Source organism: Gossypium arboreum, chromosome 12, assembly GCF_025698485.1.
Source record: "Gossypium arboreum isolate Shixiya-1 chromosome 12, ASM2569848v2, whole genome shotgun sequence".
Classification (NCBI taxonomy): domain Eukaryota; kingdom Viridiplantae; phylum Streptophyta; class Magnoliopsida; order Malvales; family Malvaceae; genus Gossypium; species Gossypium arboreum.
This window is the reverse complement of record NC_069081.1, coordinates 105,543,026-105,567,971: the sequence shown is the minus strand read 5'-3', so window position 1 is coordinate 105,567,971 and position 24,946 is coordinate 105,543,026. Positions and strand designations below refer to the sequence as shown.

The 24,946-nt window shown below is 31.1% G+C and overlaps 3 protein-coding genes across 5 annotated transcripts; 1 reads left to right on the top strand and 2 right to left on the bottom strand.

The window, feature by feature from the left end:
* The first annotated feature begins 274 nt into the window (after positions 1–274).
* On the top strand, positions 275–4,034 carry LOC108479699 (ubiquitin-conjugating enzyme E2 2). 3 transcript variants are annotated; one of them, XM_017782437.2, is made up of 6 exons: positions 275–566; positions 1,359–1,492; positions 1,591–1,616; positions 2,211–2,300; positions 2,925–3,013; positions 3,535–4,034. In XM_017782437.2, the coding sequence occupies exons 2-6, from the start codon at positions 1,368–1,370 to the stop codon at positions 3,661–3,663; spliced, it is 459 nt and encodes a 152-aa protein (XP_017637926.1). In that variant the 5' UTR covers positions 275–566; positions 1,359–1,367; the 3' UTR covers positions 3,664–4,034. The 3 variants fall into 3 exon arrangements, with proteins under 3 accessions (XP_017637926.1, XP_052879072.1, XP_052879071.1); XM_053023112.1 differs by lacking the exon at positions 275–566 and adding an exon at positions 744–761; XM_053023111.1 differs by lacking the exon at positions 275–566 and adding an exon at positions 1,040–1,168.
* A 5,470-nt stretch (positions 4,035–9,504) lies between these two features.
* LOC108477287 (vacuolar protein sorting-associated protein 29-like) lies at positions 9,505–11,823 on the bottom strand. The gene is made up of 4 exons (XM_017779792.2): positions 11,686–11,823; positions 11,257–11,488; positions 10,675–10,812; positions 9,505–9,953 (listed from the first exon to the last, which is right to left on the bottom strand). The coding sequence occupies exons 2-4, from the start codon at positions 11,386–11,388 to the stop codon at positions 9,651–9,653; spliced, it is 573 nt and encodes a 190-aa protein (XP_017635281.1). The 5' UTR covers positions 11,389–11,488; positions 11,686–11,823; the 3' UTR covers positions 9,505–9,650.
* A 2,073-nt stretch (positions 11,824–13,896) lies between these two features.
* On the bottom strand, positions 13,897–18,401 carry LOC108479681 (probable serine/threonine-protein kinase PBL3). Its single transcript, XM_017782414.2, has 6 exons — positions 17,762–18,401; positions 16,546–16,895; positions 16,303–16,438; positions 15,353–15,489; positions 15,128–15,251; positions 13,897–14,637 (listed from the first exon to the last, which is right to left on the bottom strand). Exons 1-6 carry the CDS (start codon positions 17,823–17,825, stop codon positions 14,183–14,185), a joined length of 1,266 nt encoding a protein of 421 aa, XP_017637903.1. The 5' UTR covers positions 17,826–18,401; the 3' UTR covers positions 13,897–14,182.
* Between the last annotated feature and the right edge of the window lie 6,545 nt (positions 18,402–24,946).

Sequence of the window (24,946 nt, the reverse complement as noted above, 5' to 3'; positions counted from 1 at the left end):
AATAAAACTATAATTTCCAGCCGACATCAAGTCAAAAGTTTTGATTATTGGGGCATCTTTTTTTCACAATTGTAATGAACATTCTAGAAACACTAATTAAATTACGTATTATTATTCTTTTCGTATATAAAAAAAGAAAATTACACGTAGGAATATTTTATGCATGGCGTCATTTCGCTATCAACTTGGCATCCACGGGCCCACTCAAATAAAATATAAGTGAAATTTAAAAATATTAAATATAATGGAATTTTCATTGAAAAAAGAGAAGTATATATAGAGGACTGCTGAGCTGACCTTTGAGCTAACCCTTCGTCGCCTTTCTTTATTTATGTTATAATAATAAAAAGGAAAATAAAATCTTCTCCTTTGGATCAATTGGTTTATAATTAATTAAGAAGGAAGAAATTAGAAAAAGAAAAATGGTTCTCTGATAAAAATTTCCGTTTGTTTCCTGAGCAAATCTCGGGAAGGAATACCCTTTTTTTCCCCCTGTTGTTAACTCGTTGTGATTGTGAAGCTTTCTTTAAAAGAATCCTAGTTAACTCGACGCGTTTACCCAGAAAGTAAGAAATTTCTTTTTGTTCCCCTTTTTTTTTTTCTTTGTTTTCTATTTCCTGAATTAGATTCATTTTTTTCTTGTTTTTTTTCTTTAAATTTGTTTAGATTTGTGTCTAGTAATTACATGTCAAAGGAAAATTATTGTTTGATTGCGAAGATATGTTGAAGCTTTTTATCGTTGTCATGGTTACGGATCTTGGGTTAGGATTGATTTCTCTTGGGTGTTAATTAGATTTGTGTTTTTAGCTTATTTCCATGGCAATTTTAACTTTTTATGCTTAGATTCTCTGGAATTTTCTATGCTTAGTTTCATATTTAATGGTTGTTATTTGCTGAATCAGTGTCCAGAGCAGAATTTAAAAGCAATAGTGTGCTTTATGCCCCGTATGATTTTTTTTTTCACTATTGCGTAATCTGTAAGCAAATAAAAATATCAACGTTTATGATTGGTGTGCGAATTGATGTTTCCCAGCGATTAGAGCTTGAGATTCCTAGTTGGAAGAGTTTAATTCGAACCGTGCGATGTTAACTAGAGCTTTTGGGATTGAAAACAGTCTCTTCTTGTTGTGTAGCTCGTGACTTAGCGGGTCTTTGCATGCACTTCAAAGTAAATATTGAGATTTGAATGTCAATCTACATGTGAAGCTATAGAACTGATGTTCTAAACTCGGTTTAGTTGTAGAAGTCCGGTTTTCATCTAATTCGTTTGCTGTTTATGCTAAAGAACTGTGGCCTTTTTTATCATTTATTTTGTGCATCTTTGTATTGATTTGGATTGGCTTCCTTTAAATTTACAGGAGGTGAAGATGTCAACTCCTGCAAGGAAGAGATTGATGAGGGATTTTAAGAGGTTGCAGCAAGATCCTCCTGCAGGAATTAGTGGTGCACCTCAAGATAACAACATTATGCTTTGGAATGCTGTTATATTTGGGTATATTATGAAATAAGACTAGAGAATCTTTATGTAATTGCTTTTTAGGTTAAAGTTCTATAAAATTGTGCTAATGTCTTTACTTGATGGATTTGCAGACCTGATGACACCCCATGGGATGGAGGTAAAGTAAATTCTGGTGTTTTGGTTTGAAGCGTCAATTTTTCTATGTTTGTTTGGTTGATTTGTTTGATTTTCTCTTTAGAAGGTTGCTATGCTCAATATATGTTGATGTAATCTATTTAAAATTTCTGAGCGGATTTTTGAATGATGAATTTGTTTTCTAAAACGGAGTAAGTTTTGGCCCGAAGATGAAGAGAGCTTCTGAGAATTGTATGAGCTGGTACTTAATGCAAAAAGCTGAAGGTTAGATTTGTTCAATGGGGAATGGCATTGTTAATGGGCCTGTAGACTTATTTTTCATGTCAGTAGTGAAGCAGAAGCGGAACAATCTTTCATGGACTAGAACCTTGTGAAATCTTCAAATTCAATGACCCTAAGATTATTGTTAAGGATGTTGACAGCCATACAACCTCTTCATTTTAAACTTTCTAACCAGGATGGAAAATAGTCATACTTATTTCTGTTGTGAGTTTTAGTTTAAATGGTAGTTCAGGATTATTTAAGCTATTGCTTTGGGTTTTTTTTATCATATAATGTAGGGAAACTAATAACAACTATAAAGTAATGTCTGTTTTCATATTTTTTATTCTTTCAGGTACGTTTAAGCTGACTCTTCAGTTTACGGAGGATTATCCAAACAAACCACCAACTGTTCGTTTTGTATCCCGAATGTTCCATCCAAATAGTAAGCCTCTAGACTAATCCTATTCCCTTTAGCTATATCCACATTTTCAGTTTACATTTTCTTTTATTCTTGCATGCCATGCAACTTAAAATTTTTTATTTTAAGCTTTGACTTTTTTCATATTTATGCTAGATAAGCTTATACTTTCTTGCATTATAGGTGTAATAGATAGGGTGAGACTATAGCGTTTGTGCTTATGTCACTCATCATACTATGATCTTTTAACTATACTTGTGAACGAGTAGATCTAATACCCAGAAAGTGAGGGATACTTGTGGTTGCTGAATTGGTATACCCCCTACTCTAAAAACCGGTTCTTAAGGAGAACTGCAGGTAGCATTTGTTTATGAATCTCCAAATAGGAGCTAATATTTAGGAAACACAAGGACATCATTTGTTAGTTGTTGGTGTTATAAGCACTCAGCCATCCATGCAACCGAAGCTTTAAAGCCAATGTTGACTTGGCAAATTTACAAGTTCAGATTTAGTTCTGGTTCTCTTGGTTGATATCTATATTATATCTTATTTGTTATTAATAGGTTTTATCTCTACTTTTATATAATTGTTAGGCAACCGTTTTAGCCTTTCTTGATCTGATCCCTATTTATCCTTTAAATTTGTTAGTTTATGCTGATGGTAGCATCTGTTTGGACATTCTACAAAATCAGTGGAGTCCAATTTATGATGTAGCTGCAATACTGACATCTATTCAGGTATGCCATCGTTTCTTTAGGCTTTCATTTGTGGCTATCTAAGGATAAAATATTATTTTTTTTCCAATTCAAGCTGTTATGTTATCTGCTTCAAAACCACCTGCCTCGTAGTAAACTTCCATATGAAAAATGTGGAAGTGAAAACACCAGATACCTTTGCAAAGCTCTACAGAACCATTTTTTAGTAGATCTTTCATTGTAATGAGTATATATATATTTATCCCATCAGTCATTCAAGTGGACTCAGACCTTTAATCCATCATATAGGATAAGGTTTAAGCTTTGTCCTGGTGTGTGTCTACACACGTAGAGCATCTAGAAATTGGGCTTCGGGATAAACAGTTGGCAGATAACTTCTTCCCTTCTTAAACATGTTGGTGCTTCTAAATAGGAAACCTTGGTTCTAATCCAGATAGGTTGTTATGGAGCTGTGACATTGATGAATTTAACATGCATACCACTTATGGTCCTCTCTCTCTCTATGCATCGTTGTTTAAGCTCCTCTAATTTTGTGTATGCAGTCATTGCTTTGTGATCCAAATCCTAATTCCCCTGCAAATTCTGAAGCTGCTCGGATGTTTAGTGAGAACAAGCGCGAATACAATAGGAGAGTACGTGAGATAGTCGAGCAGAGTTGGACTGCTGATTGATCTCTCATGTTGGATTTCCATAGTCAGAACGAAGCGTGGATACATTACGAGAGCATGTGAGACTGTCAAGCAGAGTTGGACTGCTGATTGATAGCTCAACGTTTGGTTTGGTTTCTATGGAACGTCAAAAATAGTCCAATGTCCTGTCTAAATAACATTGAACACCGCAATGTGTTGCAAACTATTTTGTCTTTATTATGTTGTTTGTGTTAAGAAAATGAACGCTGTTCCTTGGGCAGTATATTTCATCTAGTACTCCAAGCATAAATAAACCCCAAGTCCCGAGTAAATCGAACTTGAAACTTCCATTGGGAGCTTCTTGGTGATGATTTGTGTAAATACTAAGTTTATTTTTGCTACAGTTATTAAAACTATAGTGCTATATAATTGAATTATGGCCCTTGAAATACAAGAGGAAAAGGAAATAATGCATGTGAATGCAATCCAAGTACACTTTCTCCTGTTTCATATACCTTAAATAACAGGGGAATATTGAACTGCCAATTTGTCTGTAAGATGAGAATCAAACAATATATTATCAGTCTTTAAATCGTTCCCATAAATGCCAGGCGCAATCGCCAATTTCCCATAATTGCTTACCATAAAATTATAAAAGATATTATCAGTCTTTGGATATAAATATTTCTTTGGATATATTGCAAACTTCCCCATCCACTAACAGCTTTAATTGACAATTAAAGCCATCCATTTGGCCTATCTCCATAATAATAACCATCCATGTTAAAATTTAACAAAAATTATCAATTACTTGAAACAGAAGTAATAAAATAACTTTCAATCGAAAAAAAAGAAGCAAATCATAACAAAAGCTCAGTAGTCTTCCATTCATATGTTTTCCAATAACTACAATATGTTTACCTTGAATGAACAAATAAACAAATAATAGGAATTACTTGAAACACAAGTAAAAAAAAATAACCAAGACCGATTCAGAGTAAAAACTGGTGCAAGTATTAACATTTTTTTTTCCAAGAAGTACAGTATATGTTGACGAACAAGAAACAAGAGAAAGCAAATCCGAAGCTCCAAAACTCTTTCACGTTGGCAACTCGAACCGGCAAAGAGGACAATAATGGCTTTGTTTCAGCCACTTCTCGATGCAACCACTGTGAAACATATGAGAACAAGGCATTTGAGAAGCGGATGAACCGACCTTGATTTCCTCTAAACATATAGTGCAACTTTCAGCTTCCACTCGCCTTTTTTTGGTACTTTGTTGAACATCTTGACGTTGATCTCTGTATTCAACTCGAACCCTTTTCAGCATTTTCTTAACCGATGTTTCATTCGCTGGAACCATGGTATTGTTGGTCAGTAATGCAGATTCCGCCAAAGCCCTTCTTAGCAAAGCTCTATCGTCGACTAAGTGACGCGTAACTGTTTCCTATAACTTCGCACGTACAGGCAACACTTGACGGCCCATGTTGGAACCCCACTTTGAGATTCGAAGTCCGTGTCGGATAATCTTATCAATGACAACGTCAAAAGTAAGAGATGTGGGGTCGACTGGGAATCCTCTCAACATGGCACCAAGGATTTGGTAAGCCTGATCCTGGTTTCTAAAAACTTGGAGGTCGAAACGACGAGATTCTTGACGGAAACGGGTGTCGGATACAGTGACGAGTCGATCAGTTAAGCAGTGATGGTGGCGGGTTACAATATTGAAGGAGATGGTTACTTCGATTTGAACGCATTGGGGAATGGGGTACAGACGTCTTGACCTAGAACGGGGTTGATAAACATCATGTTACAGGCCATCACGCTGATGAGAGAAGGGAGAGGAAAAGGAAGCCATGGGAGAAACTTCAGGAAGAAGCTATGTTTTTGAAGATTGGAAGTATCACTAGTAATTGTGTTTATAGAACTATGAGAATGGCGGTGTAGTGAATCAAGGGAATGGACGGTCGAGATTTATACTAATATCTTCATTAATATATGCTTATCAGGTCTCTTATCTTAACTAAATAACAAAAAAAAAAACATATAATAATTTTTTTTTAAATTTAACCTACTTGGCATTTGAACAAACGTATAAGGATTACCCTCATAATTTTATTGGTTATCATTAATCTTTAATCATACATAATTAACTATTTTAGTCATCCAAATCAAACAAAAATGAATTTCTCCAAATTTAGTAACTAGGGTTTTACTATCAAAATTATATCTATTTACGTGAACTTTTATTTTTGTTACTTTAAACATGAATAAAAATAATTTAATTTTATCATATTTTGATTTAATTTATTTCAATAATTTTATTTTTTAAGGCTTAATATAACATTTGGTACTTGAACTTCACACTTTTTCTAATTTGATACTTAAACTTGACACTTTTTCTTAAGTTGGTACTTAAATTTTTTGGAGTCTAATTTGGTACCTGAACTTGACTCTTTTTCCTAATTTGGTACCTAATCTTTTTTTTTTTCGATGTGGCACTTGTCAAACGTTTTACAAATTACTCCAATATACTAACAATGTTATTTCTTTATGAAGTAGCAAAATAATCAATGTATTATCAACATGTGACAGATAATATGATATATCTTTTATATGTTCAATTACTTTTAGTTTTATTTATTTAATTAATTTTTTATTAATTGAAAATAATGAATTTCTTTTAATTTAGGGTTTTTAAAAATCTTTTTTCTTATTTTATATTAATTGTTAAGCATAACACAATACCTATTTTGTTAGCATGAATTTCCTTTAATACTGACAATATTTTTGTAGCATAAATTTTTTAACACTGTTAGTGTTTTGCATAATTTTATAATATTTAGTAAATTTAGATACCAAATTGAACTTAAAAAATTTTAGGTACCAAATTAAGAAAAAATATTAAATTCAAGTACCAAATTGGGCCTAAAAAGTTTAGATACCAAATTAAAAAAGTGTCAAGGTATCAAATATTATATATATATATATATATATTTTAACAAATTAAGAGAGAGGAAATTAAATACAAACCTGCATGGGAAGCTAAATTTTTTTCAGGGAGAATAAAGCAGAATTAAATTACATGATTTTTTTGAGAGTTTAGCTTATAGCTTTATATTTTTAAAAGATTAATCTACTATTATTAACTTATAATTTTATAAAATTAAAATTATACATGCAATTTTTTATTTTAGGGTGGAAACCGGTGAAGGCTTATGCCGCGCTGCAGGCCTGGTCATTGAAGTATAAAGGAGCCCTGACAACTACTCTACTCCCTTATTTTGTTGGTCACTAATGTTATTTTTATTACTTAATACTTATTAATCAAAATTGTTATTCTTAATTGTATTTAATATGTTTTCTTTAATTTACATTTTTTCAAGGTATTTAGAATTGGACTGATGATTGAATCAATTAGGTCATGAGCTCATCGTTCTAATTACTCCATTCAATTTGATTAAATATATCATTAAAAATTATAATAATTAAAAATAATAAAAAATCTAATTCAACTATTCAACCAATCCGTACCTGTTATTGGATTAACCGGTCCAATATCTTTCCTCGAATCTATACCTTTATCGGTATCCGATTCAATTTGGTTCAAAATTTTCATTATTGACTTTCTTTAAAAGAAATAAAACTCTCCATTTGTATAAAAGGAATATTTGGTACACCCAACAGAGCTTTTAAACTTCATAAATAATATTAAGAGTTGACAAATGTCCTATAAAAATATAATAAATTATTAAAATATATATATATTTAAAAGAAAATACAAATATCAACTTTTAAAATTACTTGCGAAATAATAAATAAATTTAACTAACCAATTATTCACCACTTTACTTTTTAAAACATAATTTTGATTTCTCACACCAAATATACCAAATATACCAAAATAAATTTAACATTACAATTACCTTTATATAAATTGATGTTACAATTTTATAATAGAAATGATGTTTCAATTTTATTAAAATTTACAAGTATTTATATATATATTTTAAAAATTTGATCTTAATTTTAATTAAATTTAATAATTAACCTTTCAAAAAATTTATATCACATTTTTTATAAAAAATATTAACTAAAATATTAATATTTTTAATGATATTGACGTGATAGTATACGTGTATTTGTCTTATTATCATATTAATAATATCTTTTAAAAATGAAAGTACTCAAAAATTATAAAAAAATTATAAAAATTCAGAAAAATGATATGAAGTATACATGGATTATCACGAATTGCCATATTTAAAATTTTAATGTTTTAACTAGTATTTTATTAAAAAATAATTCAACTCTTTTAAAAATTAAAAGTCAACTTCAATTCTTTTTAAAAGATTGAGGGCTAAATTTAACTAAAAATAAAAATATAAAAATATAAAAATTATTAACTAAATTGATACATTGATTTAAGAAGAAATTTGGAAATGTAGGTGACAGAAAACTATTTTTCAAAAACAAAAGAAGATATTTGAAAATAAAAGGCATTGGGAGCATATTTCCTGATCAGCAAATCAAGTTGCTGATTTCATTGCCATTGCCAACACCATTACTAGAACACCATTACTAGAGCTTTCAATTGTTGGGCTAGATCAAGGTTGAATCTGATCAGGTCACATACGAAGTTTATTTAAAAATAATAAAATATATTTTAATTAATATTTTATAATTAAATTTAAATTTTAAAAATATTTTTATTATTTAAATTAAATTTTAAGTCAACCGAATTGAATTGATTACAAAAATCTTTATTTAAGTCCAACCAATTTAGATCAGACAAATTACCTAATCCTCAAACAAATTTAACCACCATCTTATCACAATAATAATGATATCAATTTAATTAATTTTAATTGGTTTTATTTTATAATTTAATTATCATTTATTATATTAATTTATATTTTATAAGCTCTAAAAGATTTAAATTATACTTATTTCATTAATATATAGAAGTGTTATGGATGATTCTTATTGTTTTTAGTGGAATAATTATAAAACAAGAGTTGGATTTAGACTTGTTCTAAGTCGAGCCATTTTTCAAAGTCCGAAAACCCGTTAACAAAAAAAGTTTCGATAAAAGTATGAGGTCCAAAAAATAGACTAAGCCTTGGACAATTCTTTTTGCTTAAACCTGGCCTGAATATATTATGTTATAAAAATAATTATATTAATTATATATGTTAAATAATTATATATATTTATATTAAATCGCTAACCCAATAATAATTAAATTCATTACCCAAAACCTAAAAGAACTTACCCATCTAAATAATCCAACCCAAAATATAAAATTTTAAAATTATATTTAATACAATAAAATATTTATTATATTTATGATAGTGTTTTTAATATAAATACTTTTTAATGCATTCTTAATGTATTAGAAAAGTTTCATGTTAAGGGTTTTTAGTACATTTAGTGTACTATATTTTTCAAAAATTATTTTAATAAAAGTAAACTAAAAAATAAAATATGGATGGACGGGTCAAACCTAAGTTTAATTTTTAAAATTGAACCAGACTTGAATAAAAAGTGAACCCATTTTTTTTCAAACTAGACCAAACTTAAACTTGAAAATTTGATCTAATTACATTATATGGACCTGATTTAATCCATGAGCAACTTGAATTCTAGTTTGCCACCTAGAATAAAAACATAAAACTTACTCCAAAAAATAGAAATAAAAACATTTTATTAATATTTTAGTCATAAATATATATCACATATATCTAGTGTAAATTATATATTTAATATCAGTGCTGTCAAATTTCTATAAATATTTGATAAGCAATTTTTTTTTTTGTTTTAAACAACACAAAAATAAAATTTCTTTTGTATAAAAATTAATTAATTATAATGAAACGAAAATTAGTAATAAAATCAACCATCAAAATAATTATTCCTTAACGGACAGATTCCAAATTACAAGTCTTGCTTCTAAAGCAGATTAATTAATTGAATTCACATTTGGCTCAAATAGCTCAACAGAGCAAGATCCAACAACAAGAATTGGTTTAATGTGCAGAAGGAGCAGTGGCTGTCTTCTTAAAATCGATTTTGTCGACCTTAACTTCACCATCGATGAGTTCATACACATATACCACAACACGCAAGCCATCGATGTCCATAAGCACAAAGCTCGGGTTAACATCGTAGGTGAAACTACTATATGCACCAGTGGCCGAGCCTGGATTTATGACGACGCCACCCTCATGCTTGTATGCTTTGAACTGATGAGTGTGACCAGTTACAAGGATATCCACGTCCAATTGCCTTTGTACCATTGCTAATGAATCCAAATCCCCCCATGGAATGACCTGTACAAAGTTCAAAAGCCAGGAACAATCAATGATTGCTAACTGGTGTCATAACCATAGGGACATATATTTATGATAAATCGGGCTGCAACTAAAAGCTTGTTATCAAACAATTTGAAATACTTCAAGAATGCAGCCCAGCTTAAAGTTTTTATCTCTCTGGAAATCTAAGATCTAGCACCAGAGAAGTGTATTTAAAACTAGTTAGGAGAAGCTCCCGCATTTGAGTGACCATGAAGCACCGGGATTCCACATTTTCTCTTTGACAGGGCTAAGAAGTCGGTTGGTTAAGCATGTAAACTACACAACATAGAAGTTGAGACATGTCAATGACATAGTAAATAGCTTCTCACTATAAGTCCCCTCAATCCCAAACATTATTCCTGCATCCAACATGAAATGGTATCAACAAAGGAACAATGAAAAGCTCTTCACAGTTTCGTCCCATTGCCAATCCATTGACCAAAACTGATTGCGTGTATAACATTGAGGTCCACCAAAGAAGTAAAACTTAGCAATGCAAGATGTTAGTAAATGTAAAAAGCTTGGGACCCAAATATGTTATCTATGGCCACTACACATACAGAAAATAAGGAACTAAATTCATCACATGTTTCTGTAATGCAAAACAAAAACCTTAATTAGGACGTCATTTGATAGCAATCATTTTTACACTCAGATTGAGGGTATTTGAAAGTAAACAAACAGGATGGTAGAAAACCTGATGCCCATGGCATATCCCAAGCTTGAATTGACCAATTGTCAGTGTTTTGTTCTCTGGATAACGGGAATCTTCATCGTATTCACCTCGAGTAATATGCAGATCAGGACACAGAGTCTTGAAGTAATCATGAACTTCCTGGTCATAAAATCCATGTAAAAGAATAACTTTACTTGCAGTCTAAGGCACTTGTGAGAAAGGAAATACAAGGGAAACATTATAACCAGTCTACAATACTACAAAGCAAACATATTGTTGCTTTTGAAAATTTGAGACATCCTGAAAGCAGGTAAAGTACAAGTCAACCCTCATATAAAAGGGAAAAGTGATGCCAAATCAATTAGAAAAAATAAGATACAAAAATACACGAGAGTTTATGAAATTATTTCTGGTAGACTCGAAGAAATCACACAAAAATAAATATATTCTTTCTAGAAACTTGTCTTCTGTACCACCCCAATATAGCATAAAAAATATTAGAAAATCTTCAAAAAAAAAAAAAGTATCAATACCATAATTAGATAGAACCAAAAGAAATACTTAACCTCATAAACATAAAAAAGAGAGAGTGAAGTTTATTACTTTGATACAGAGATTGCCAGTGCAAATAATGTGCTGAATCTTGCCAGGGACAAGCATGGACTTGAACTTTGGAGGCAGATCAGGTGCCCTGTGAGGAATATGAAGGTCTCCTATTGCTAAAACTAACACCATACTTCTATCAACAAGAAGTCAATAACGTCAATAGCTTTCCTTAATTCTACACAAAGAAGGGGAGTCCCTTTTCTCTCAATACTCAATCATCTTCGAGAATCTGCATAAACCCAGATCATTTATCAGCAATTTCTTCATAAAAACAAGACTACCCATATCCAAAAATTAGAATTTTGGACATGGGAATTATCAGCTTTTAAACCCAGAAATAGTCCAATATATTACAAATATCAATTTAACAAATAGGAGAAAAGTGGAAGATCACAAAGAAATTCTAAAGGAAGAATCGTTATTTACCCATTAAATGAAAGAAGAAGAGACCATTAGCGCCAACTTTTAAGTCAATAAACAAATCCAGACTGATTCCTCCAACTCCGTCGCCGTTTAAACTAAAACCTGGAAATATCTTTCCATTATTTTATTTTATTTTTACTTTGTAGCACAATTTTGAATTGGTTAAAATGTACTCTAAGTCCCTGCACGCTTTATACATTTTGAATTTAGTTCATCTTACTTTTATTTTTTGAAATTTAATCCTTCTATTTTTCAGATTTAAAAATTCAATTTCAATTCTTAATTTCGTTAGAATTCTTCTAATTAATTAACTTGCATGACATTTTGAAATAAAATAATACTATAATGATCTTGAATTTAACAAAAGAATTTTAACGGTGTTAAAAATAAAACTTACATTTTTATCAAGAAAATGAAGGAACTAAATTCATTAAGGTAGCTCGAACTAGAAATTCAAATTTCAAATTTCAAATTTAGATTTTAAAATTATGTAAATTCAATCGTAAACTATTTAAAATGAAACATTCATGATGATTTTTCAAATCCTAGGATTTGTTTGATGCCTATTTAGTGATGATTTTAAAATTTTAAAATATTTTTGGATTTGAAAAGTTCATGTTTTATATATATATATTTATATATTAGGTAAACTACAGCTAAGATCACTAAAGTATTAGTAAATTTATGTTTTGGTCACTTAACTTCAAAAAGTTACAAAATATTACTGAACTATTCAAAAGCTTTCATTTAAGTCATTGAACTATTCGATAGCTTTTATTGAAGTTACTGGTTTTTAAGTTTTTTCTTTTAAAGAAAAAGTTCGGCTAATGAGATCCAAGCGATAACTTGACGATTGGTACAATGGGTCAGTAACTATCGAGTAGAAGAACATAACTTAGATCTAAGTTGATCTAACGATCAATGTGGGAGACCGAATAAGAAAGTTATTTAGATTTTAGTTCGCAGATTCTTGACTTTCCAAGCTGTTTCATGAAAAAAAAAAGTAGAAAAGAATAATAAGAGCATTTGATTAGTGCAAGCAAGGCAAACAAAGAAAGCCATACATCAACGATTTCAACAGTGACTTAAATAAAACTTTCAATTAATTCAGTGACTATTTTATAACTTTTTAAAGTTAAGTAACCAAAACATAAACATACTAATAATTTAGTGACTTTTAAGTGTGATTTACTCTATATATTATATTGAATATCAACTAATTTATCTTTTATATGTATTTTCATGTTTTCAAAAGAGAATAATATAAAAGTTAAATGAATAAATTTTAAATATACAAAGGATAGAAAAATTTAGTGTTTTTAATCAATTAAATTTTCCCACGTGGTGTTTTCAACTTCCGCCGTTGGACTATTGCTCTTGTCTTGCACTAATGAATTAATAACAATTTTTGGGAAGAATATAACGAACAATAGTTTAATTCATAAATTACTGTAAATAACTAGTTTTCTTTTTGCGCAATTTAAAGTTTTAGATATTTTTAAAATATTAGTATTTTAGAATTTATTAACTTAGAATGTTTGCATTGTAATTGTATTGTTTAGATAAATAATTATTGAAATTTTATAAGTTAAAAATTAATTATAAAGATAATTATATTCAAAATAAATAATATAAAAATTATGTAATACATATATCGATGTATCTATAAAAATTATAAATGGTTTTAATAATATAAAATCTAAAAAGCATATTAAAATTAAATAAAATGATACTTTGACAATTAAGTTTTTTTTATAATAAATAATTTTGAAATAACACCTCTTTGAAAAAAAAATATTGATTATCCTCCAAAATTTTCTTACAAATTTTCATTTTAAATTTCTCACAAACTTTAATAAGAATGAATCTCATTTTCCCAGGTCTCTTGCCCAAACATACATAACTTTGGAATTATCACTAAAATTGATGTAGTTAAAAGAATAAACCAAATTTTATATAAAATTACGCTATGCTAGCAGACCGGCTTTAACCCATCTACTAAGATGTTTCCCTTTTTTTTTTTCTTACAGAAAGAACATTCCATAATCAAAATCAAAAGTGAGATACTTAGTTTTCCCAGAAAAGTGTGGATAAGAAAGTAGGCTATATTACATACGACAAATAAATTCTATTTGTTGAGCATATTATTAAATCATCCAAATGTATTGCTGTGAAGAGATGACAAATGTTGATTCATGATGGAAGGGAAGGAGGTTGATTCAAGCCCTAAGCCTCTGCGCATTGAAATTCATATTCGCACCACAGATAAATGATGGGTTCCATTACAGTGTTTCATAAATACAATGATAGAATTCATAGAATGGAAGGTTATGATTAATATGCATCATAGAGATGAAGGTTGCTATTACACTGACCACAAACTCTAAACAAAAGGTGGGCTATGCAAAACTGCATAAAAAAAAATAACACAAGCTCAAAAAATTGCTTTCTAAGCAACCAAAAAGATATAAATACATCTAGAAAATTTACAGATGGAATCTCAATGTACCCGCGGGGATTGTCTGTGAGATGGCAATGGAGATGCACTGGGTGTTAGATGCATAGGTGATCGATGGTGTCGCATTGGGGATCTCCGAACAGGAAGTGGAACAGCATGCTGTTCTGCTTGACTGTGTTTTGATGCAGTTTTGGGGGCTTCTAGCTGCTCCAGTGCTGCCAAAACTTCTGACATTCGAGGCCTGAGTTTAGCTTCACTATTTAGGCACTGTAAAGCAAGGGTAGCTGCCGTAAAAGCACCTTTCTGGGGGTACTGGCCACCCAACTTCGTGTCCATGATTCGGAATAATTTTCTTTTGTCACCCAAATATGGTTTTGCCCAGTCTACTAGACTCTGCTCCACGCCAACTTTTGTTTTATCAACAGCACGCCGTCCAGACAGTAGTTCGAGCAAAACAACTCCAAAGCTGTAAACATCGCTCTTAGCCGTCAATCGACCTGTTCAACAATGGAAGCTTCATTATATGTAACTTCCGACAACATATGAAAGATAGAACCCAGAAAATAGTTGCTTTGCCCAAGTATCCTACATTTGGACCAAAGGCATTGCATATAAAAGACAAAACAGGCAATATATTGCACCTTCATTTTAGATGCTTTCATGGCAACTATCTGGTTCATTTTTCCCCTCTAATAAAGATGAAATATTGAAACCCAGAGGTGTAAGAACGAAACAGGCCAGAAAATTATCAGAATTAGTTGCAGATAAAGAAACATGAGTTTTTCAGTTCAACCAGACAATGTTCCTTGTCAGTAACTTAAAGCGTTCTTTCTTAACAAACAATGTAAAGTAGGTACCTTCTCGGTTTATTATAAGAACTAATTTTCTTCGGCAACAATTATCTCTGATAGCTAATTAAGATAACTAAGAATATATTGGCAGGCTTCATATACAAGTATTAATATGGGATTTCACTAAAATCCATACCTGTGGCGACATATTCAGGTGCTGCATAGCCTTGAGTTCCCATAACCTGAGTCGATACATGAGTTCTATCGCCAGTAGGCCCTGCCTTGGCCAATCCGAAATCAGAAAGTTTTGCATTGAATTCCTACATCCGATGGATTATTATCATCAAAAACTTGGTAGTACATACAATTTAGAAATAATATTGAAAGGCACAAAATTATTCTTTTTCTTTACTCAGCATACCGCATCTAGTAGAATATTAGAAGCTTTGAAATCACGATATATGACTTGGGACTTCAAATCATGAAGGAAAGAGAGCCCTCTAGCGGCACCGATGGCGACCTTAAGCCTCACTGCCCAAGAGAGTGGCTGCGGCCCTCCTGTTTAGCAAGACATAGCATCAAAGGTTAAAAAAATACTTTAATAGTTCCAAAAAATTGTGGATACCCCATTGTTTGGTAGTTTAAGACACAGTAGTGCATAGGAAGCAGCCTTTTCCAGGCTCGTGAAGGAAATAATACACATATTGAGTAATTAAAGTCAAAGCGAAGCAGAATAAGCCAATCAACTCCACTTTGTGTCATTAACGAAAGCCCACCTTGCCTAGGACCTCCAGTTCTATTGATCTTTCTTGCTTATGATCTATTTAAGCCTACATGGATGCACATTTAGAACAAAAACAATGATATTCTAGCCTATGGAAAAGTAGTTTCAACTTCCAAGCTTTTCCATTGCTAAAGGACTAGAAAGATGGTCCTCAACATGACATTCATAACTTAAAAAGTAGTATAACTTAAATTGGTAAAAATGGACAATTAGTATTAGAAAAGAAAATTCATCCGACATGTCCACAAAGACATGGGCGACAAGGGAGGATGCTAACCCTGTGTTTTATGACCACAGGAAAGGAGGAAAGAAAATTTGAGAATCTAATTATGACAACTTGAGCTGACCAATACATGTAACAGCAGCAAAGTACTTGCATTCTCCTTGAAACTAAAATATAAAAAAGTAAAAGTTTGGAATTCCCTTTGCAAGTTTCATAGCAACCTCTTGAGGGTAAGGGTTATTTCCAGAGCACAAGAACATATAATGCCATGGAATTGGATTCCAAAAGCCATTCTTATCAATTCAGGGACCTAATACTTTTAAAAAGATGATTCTCCAGAAAAATTCAAGGATGTGATACTTACTTCTAAAAAGATGGTTCTCCAAGCTTCCTTTAGGCATGAACTCGTAGACCAAAAGACGGTTCTCACCCTCTGAACAATATCCAATTAACTTAACTAGATTTGGATGATGAAGTTGCCCGAGATAATCAACTTCAGTCTGAAATCAATTGACTATCACTAATAGGGCACAAACACAAACAAAAACAGGGAGAGAAAAAGCAGAAGCAATAAAAAGATAAAGAAGTAGTAAAAATGAAAACCTACCAGCCACTCTTTGTGGCCTTGAAAACCTTCGGGTTTAAGCTTCTTGACAGCAATAACCATTCCTGAGCCAGGCCTTGCAGCAGCTAATGTGTGTTCATCAATCCATCCTTTAAAGACATAACCAAAGCCACCCTCACCAAGAAGACTGTCGGGACGAAAGTTTCTGGTGGCATTCTTCAACTCATTGAACGAGAAAGGTTTCAAATTGGGGGATGCCAATATTTCTCCTTCAGTCCTTGGTGTTGGAAGACATCCATTACTACTACTTGTATCACTGAAAGATGGAAGAGTCAAGCTTGAAGGAGCTGAAGATCGACTGGTTATGCTAGAAATTCTTGAGCCTCCTGATGCTGAAAAGCAAAACAAGTTCCTTGGTCCAGTTGTTAAATTGATTACATAGCAAAGTATCAAAATGCAAGAGGAATTCAAACTTAAACTTATCTAACATCTATGGTCTTCGCATGAGAGTGTTATGCATCCTGAAACCACCCAAATCAGTAGATTTTTTCATTCATGGAGCATTTAGTATGAGAAAATGCATTATTGTATTTCCATAAATACCTTTCCCTTAATTCTTCGAAGCAAACTCCTTTTAAGTCTTGACTTATAACAGATGGTGAAGAAACAATCGTAGGATTAATCGAAAAAATTTGTTTCAATTGAGGTTTGCAACAATCATTAGTTATAAAATCACAGTTATGCAAGGGTCATAGCACTCCAAGCAAGCACCACTCTATCCTATGCATACCATTTCGTATTCCCTTCCAAATATAAATTCGTAGATGTTTTTCCCCACACAAGAATCTTGCGTATTCAAGTATATATGAACACACCGAGCACTACAACAGAAGCCTGCAACTCATGCTTACACTTTCTTCAAGTTTGGACATTGAAACTCATTTTGATTGAAAAAGGGCACTATCCAAAATCAAAAGTTTCAAGTGAACAGGATCTATTCCCCCACACAGCTCAAACTCAAGAAATTGAAGAAATATCAAGAACCAGGGTTATGAATATCAGAAAGTATAAAATGAATGTAATTTCTAGGTATACTCTTTCAGAAAGCTAAAAATAAACCTTACCAAACCACCAAAAAGAAAGTCAAATCCGACATAAAAGTCTAAACCTTTATAGCTAAAAGATCATAACAAATGAAAAAAAAGAAGCAATAATCAACCAAAACAAAAAATACCCATGGAAAGAAAGAAATGATTACCAGAAGTTGGTTGGGGGCTTTGGGTAGAATCGACTCTAGTGGAAGAAAACAAGCAGTTGCCCATCAGAGAGAAACTAATGCTTCAACAAGAAAAAATAGTTTTCTCTTCTTTGTTCACTATTCTTTTATAAGAGATAAAAGTTATACAATTCAACAAGGCAGGTAATTTCTAGGATCCTAAAAAGAAGAAAGGAAACTGGAAAACGGCTCTCTCTCGGATTTGGAAATTGTTTCTCTTACATAGACCTTTGGGTTGGGTTGGTTCGGTCGGTCAAGCTACGGAGGTTCAGGAACTAAATTCTTATAGCAGAAACTAAGGATAACAAAGAGAAGGAAAGCTCAGAGAAGAAACTGAAGCTGGGTGGTCATTTTTCTTGTCTTTGGGGAGGTTATTGGATGTGCCGAACGAAACACGACAAACGCGTGGGAAGTGTCGAGAGGGGGAAAGGGAACACTTGGCGTGGCGTTAGCTATGACGTAAGCACCCTCCCCCGAAAACAAAGGCATACCAAACCATGCCAACTCTCATTAAGCTTGGTTTGGGTGGCAAGCAAAAAGCATGGCCTCCTTTTTCTCTACATGTGATACAAATCCACCTATCTTGTAATGTTGCGTCCACCAAATCACGTCTCTCTTCAATCTTTATTTGTTAATTTTTAGAATTACACATTCTTTTTTTAATGTTATCTCATTTATCATTGACTTCTTTTGCCTTATTAATTCTACTATGCATACTTATTTTACTAATAAAAAGATTAACTTGCCATCCAATTTGAATTTTTAATTAAGAGTCAAAATCAATTTTTAAATTGGAAGACAAACGAGGCATGTCAATTGTCAAACATATAATTATTCATCCCCAATAGTTTTTAATACAATAATTTCAAATTTTGGTAATGCTTTTTTTTTTTTTTTTATGTTTGTGGATTGTTGCTGACTTCTACCTAAGATTAACAAAACTTTCCAACTTATTAACAATAACTAGGTGCATTTGTTACCGTAAAATTCTTTTTATGTTTGTTTTATAAAAAATAATTTCACAATGAAAATAAGTTTTTTAATTGACTTTCTTTCTTAAAAATGTGAGTTATTCTTCATAATATAACTCATTTATATGTAACTTGATTTTTATACAAAATTAACTTGAGTAAAGCATAAAATTATTATATTGATAATAAAATTTTTAGTTTTAATTTTAAAATTTTAAAATATTAATATCAAATATTATAAATTTCAGTATTATTAAATATACATATTTAAATTTTAATAATATAATAAATTGTTAGTATAATTTATTATTTTAATAAATTATTTAATATTGCAACTTTGTTTTAATAATAAATTTTAACATTAATAATTGTAGAATTTTAAATTTTAAATAATATTCTTAATATTTTATTGAAAATATTAATATTAATATTTAGTAATAAATCATTTATACTATAAAATATGAAAATTTTAATAATATAAATATGAGTATTTTGCTTAAGTCATGCTTAACTTTGTTTATCTCTTTCAGCTCCAATATGTCACAATCCACTCTCATATATGTAATATATGTAATTTCAAATTAAATTGTAATTAGACATTGTTTATTATTAAGTTTATATAACATATTAATTATTATTAAATTAAATTAAATTGTCAAAAGAAAATGTTTCTTCCATAATATTTATGTTTTTATACTATATGATGTGTTGGTTTTACTAAAAACAATTTTTAAAAATGATTTTAGGAAAATTTGTAAAACAATAAAAAATATTTTACGCAGAATCATCTAAACACCAAACAAGTCAATGCATTTTCAAAAATCATTTTCAATGAAACAAACATAATCTAAATATAAATAGCAACACAAATGGACAAAAAATACTCTCACCATTTGGATATAGCTCAATTGTTTGCTAAAAATTAAAAATAAAAGAGATAGTAAGATTAGTTAGCGAAATCATAGTAATGAAATTAAAATTAACCGTGAGATATGTATTTAGATTCAATCATTATCATAGAGAAAATATAATAATAGAAAATGATTATAGGAGGATTTATTTTCATTCTCTCAAATGACACGTTCTCCCTTTCCTAAGTGTCACGTTCACATTCTAACTCCTTCAAAGGATACGTCCCTGCTACCGCCAATGATAAATTCTCACTTTCTCAAGTGATAAGTTATTAGTCCCTCAATAACCTTAAAAATCACATTCTCAATATCATCAATCCAATTTCATGGACGAGGTTTAGACCCCTCGTAAGCTTTTCTCAACTTTTTGACAAACACAACACTATTATCACTACAACCTCACCAATGAGAGCGAGATCGGTTTAATTCGGTTTTCTCAATTTTTCTAAATCGAATCGGGGTATTTAGTTTTTTCCATTTTCTGAATTAAAATTGAACTAGTGGACATAAGAAATCGCTTGTTACCAAACCATACTAAATTTATTCGGGTTTTGGGTTTTCATGTTATTTTTTGGCTTTGAGATTTTAGACTTTATTTTGATAAAAGTGTCTTTGAATTTAGACTTTTCAATTTTAATTAGATAGAATTATCTTTGTCTTATGTTTCTTAAACACTATTTGAAAGTTTTAATTTTTCTTTTCAATTATATATAAAATCTCTATTAATATATTTATCTAAAAAGTAATTTGTAAAATCTATAGTTATAAATTTTATTAAAATCTAATTAAACCTTGATTTAATCTGTTTCAATTTTCACTAAACATAATCAAATGATAAATTATTTATGCTTTATAATTATTAATGTGTAATGACAACAAAAAACACACAACTTGAAAATGTTAATAATGATAACTAAATTTTAGAAATTTTAACAACAATAATAAGAGAAAAAACACAATACATAATAAGTAGAAAAGATATGAACAGTTGAATTCTTGAAATTTTAACAACAATAATAAATAAACAATGAATTGTCGAGACTAACACTGAAATTATATTTAGGTTTTATTTTTATTTAATTATAAAATATGTAAAAATATAATAAAAGTTATATTTAGAATTTAGAAGCAATGGTTTTGTTTTGAGTTTTAAATGAGTTTATGTGTTGGGCTATATGTACAAAAAATATCATTTTTTAAAACGATATTTTTTTGGGCTTTTAGGTTTCCAATGGAATAAAACGAAATCGAACTGAATTAATGCAGTTCAATGACATTATTTAACCAAAATCGAACTATAAAAAACTCAGACTAAATCTATATGTCGATTTAGGCCAGATCCTCAATTTAGTCATTTTTTTGCTCAGCACTACCCACCAACATAACCAAATAGATGAATCCTCAATCTAATAATGAAGATAAGTGATCAATTAAATCTACTCAAAAAGAGCCTTATTCCTAGACATTGTGTATGAAAGAAACTAACTTAAAAGGTAAGCAAGACATCTTCACAATCATATTAAAGATATTAATCAACAACTAATGTCTAATAGCCAAATCCCTTAGGAGATGTAACCTAGTCAAATAAATTGACCTCCAAAAACTGGCTCCCATATAATTACTAAAGCCAAATCTCGTAAGAATGAATTCATATTAAGTAAACTTACTCAATCAATCATTTGCAAGATACTCTATTGACCAAAATATCATAGCCTATAAACACTTTAACACAAATGTTCTCCAAACTACATTATAACGTACCTCAGACTTAAGATAGAGGGGAACATATTTTTATACCATATTAACGGAGTGCTAGTTGTCAAGTAATTAGCCTAACTTAGTAAATGGGGACCACTCTACATACGTCGATTTAGTACAATGTGAGATTACTCTTTAAGCCAAAAACCAATAAGAAACATGTAACACCTCTAACTCGTATCCGCCATCGGAATAGGGTTACGAGGCATTACCGTACTTATACACTAGAATTTATACAAAATCGAGTCATAAATTTACTTTCCAAATCAAAACTTTTGAAATTTCACCATAAAGGTTCTAATATCGGCCTACAGGGCCCATTACATGCTTTAGAAATGATTTGGAACTAAATCGGTAATTTTGGAAAACTTTGAAAATTTTTTCTTGAAATTAGGGGCACACGCCCGTGTGGCCAGCCGATGTGGCTCACATGGCCGTATGGCCAGCCCGTGGGCAATTCTGACTTGCAATTTCTTAAGCATTAAAGGGGTACACGGCCTAGGCACACGCCCATGTGGCTAGGCCGTGTGGTAAACTAATTTTTTTACCATTTTTAAGCCATTTTCACACGACTTTGACACACGACCATACTTGAAACTCGTGTCCTTCACACGTCCAAGACACATGACCGTGTCTTTAGCCCGTGTACTATTCTGACTTCATATTTAAAGATGCAGGGGACACATGGTCCATCAACATGCCCGTGTGCGAGCCGTGTGTCTTACACAGTTTGATCACATGTCCGTGTGACATGCCGTGCAACTTAAAATGAACCTTATAATTCAAATTTACCAACCCTGCACACCTTGAATAGCAAGCAATTTAAAATACAATCTTTCAACCAGTCCAAAACATGATTAAACATATCTAATACACATTAAAACCACTAGTATAACTATTTAACACATGTATTCAATAACCATTAAGCAAAGCAACTTTAAAATTTGTACTTAAGTACCATTTAAATCAATTCAAAATGGACCATATTATAACATACACATTACATTTATTAACTATCTATTAACATTCTTCACTAACATCACTTATAAACAAAATAACATAAAAAAACAACCTAGATACATGTCATTCCTCATGATAAAATACATCACCAAGTATTTGAGTTCGGGAGTTGGCTTCGATGCTGAGACGTTAGTTTCTACTGTACCTAACCTGTGTACGGAAACAAATCGTACGCTGAGTATACACTTAGTGATATTTCTATAAGCCAATACTTAGTTTATGCATTTATACTTAAACTATAGAATCCAATAAATAAACACATCATAAGCATTCAATTAATTGTTTTCATTTCATAACATCATTTATCATTAGAATCGAAACTAGTAAAACATTCAATTCAGTCAGTATCATTTAGTCTTCAGAGCTGTAGTTTACCCCTATTAACATAACTCGAACCTGGACGGATACACGGATCCAACCCACACACCAGGGTAGTATACAGTGTTTCATCGGTAGAAAGTGGAATCTGTTTATGCTTGATATGATAAGATGAGCGATGTCGATTTACAGTACCTCATCGAACGAATTCGAACAAAGATGTGATGAGTTGACACTTATAGTGCCTCATTGACACAAAGTCAGAATATCCCTGAACACTTCCAATCCTATGGCATGCCAATTATATCCGACTAGCCCGACACTGTTAATAGGGATTTCAGTTTCTTTTTAATTTAAACTTTCACATTTCAAAACAGTTCAGTAAGATAACAATACTTACCTCATTTTCATTTTTCATGCAATTTTAAATAATATATACAATAAACAATTACTAAGCTCGGTTTATAGAAATACGAACCGTAGTTCTCGAGTTTATTCGTTATCTTTGCTCACTTTCTCTTTTCCTTTCTTTGATGAAGTTCTCGGTGCTACGTTAGCTACGGAAAAATTAATATTTAAAATCATCAATACATATAATTTAATAACACACTCTTCTATTTTCCATGTAACTTTTACATAAATTCCAATTTAGTCCTTCCACAATAACCATTCTTTCTCTTCAATTAAATCTCATATTTTCATTTAATACTTACCTTAAACAAGTTTCAACTCTTAATATTCAATATAAAATATCAATTCTACAATTTAGACAATTTAGTCCCTACTATAACAAAACTTATATCTTTTTTACAATTCAATCCTTCTCCCACTTCTAACTTAAATTTCTACCATTTTATATCATAATTCATCTATTTATTCAACTTAATTAATATCTAAAATTTCACTAACTTTCTAAATTTCAACATAATTCTAGTAGAACTTTGTTCTAAGATTTCAAAAACATAAAATTACAAGAAAATGAGCTAAATTGACTTACCACTAAAGCTTTAAATTCTTAAACCTCTATTTCCCTTTTCTTTTCTTTCCTTTCTTCCTTCCTATTTCGTTTTCATTGTCTGTTCTTTCTTTTAAATTTTGTTTCTTTTATTTTCTTTATTCACTTAATATATTATAATATAAATATAATTATACTATAACATTATTTACTTATTATACAAGTAAATACTAATAATTATCAATATATGTTTTATACTTACTCCATATGTATTTTACTATTACCACACACTTGGTACCCATGGTTTAATTACTAATATAGTCATTTGACTTTTCTTTAGTCAATGTTAAACTTTTAAACTATATTCAATCTAGTCCTTTCACTAAATTAGCTTTAATTCAAGCTAATTCACTTAACCAAAGTCTAATTAACTATACTATTAGCTCCGTAAATATTTCTAATAAATATTTACAAATTTATTTTGCAGAAATGATGACCCGAAAATTTAATTTTTGAATACTCGTAAATTTTGGGTCGTTACAAAACAAACTTGAGGACCAAGCACAAGAACAAGTCAAAGGTATTATCTCCCACAAGGTGTGTCTCTTCTTTATCTCCATATTCTTCTCAATCATATACTACCTTACTTTCTCCATTACCAAGTTCATTCACTAAATTAAGCTTTGGTGTCTCTATAATTTATCTGTAACACCCCTAACCCTTATCCGTCGCCAAAACAGTGTTGCGGAGCATTACCAAATTTTACGGATTAATTACGAATATTTCATAACCTTTATTATACAAATAAAAAATCAATCATATAACACTCATATTGTATCTTAGATTGGCCCTCGAGGCCCAAAATACACTTTAGAAGTGAATCGGGACTAAACGGACACTCAATGAATTTTTCCCAAAATCTTAAAAGTTTTCTTAAGAGCAGGGGACATATGCCCGTGTGGCTAGCCGTGTGAGGAGACACGCCCGTGTCTCAGGCCATGTGGGTATTCGATGTGAGGCACACGGCTGTGTCCCAACCTGTGTCCTTACTCGTGTAACTCTCTGACTTGGGTCACACGACCAACCACATGCCTGCATGCTACGCCGTGTGCAAAAACCTGAGCATTTTGTTTTGAATTTTTAAGGTGCAGGGGACACACGGCCAAGCCACAAACCCATGCACATGGCCATGTGTCACACGCGGCTGAGACATACACCCGTGTCTCTGTCCGTG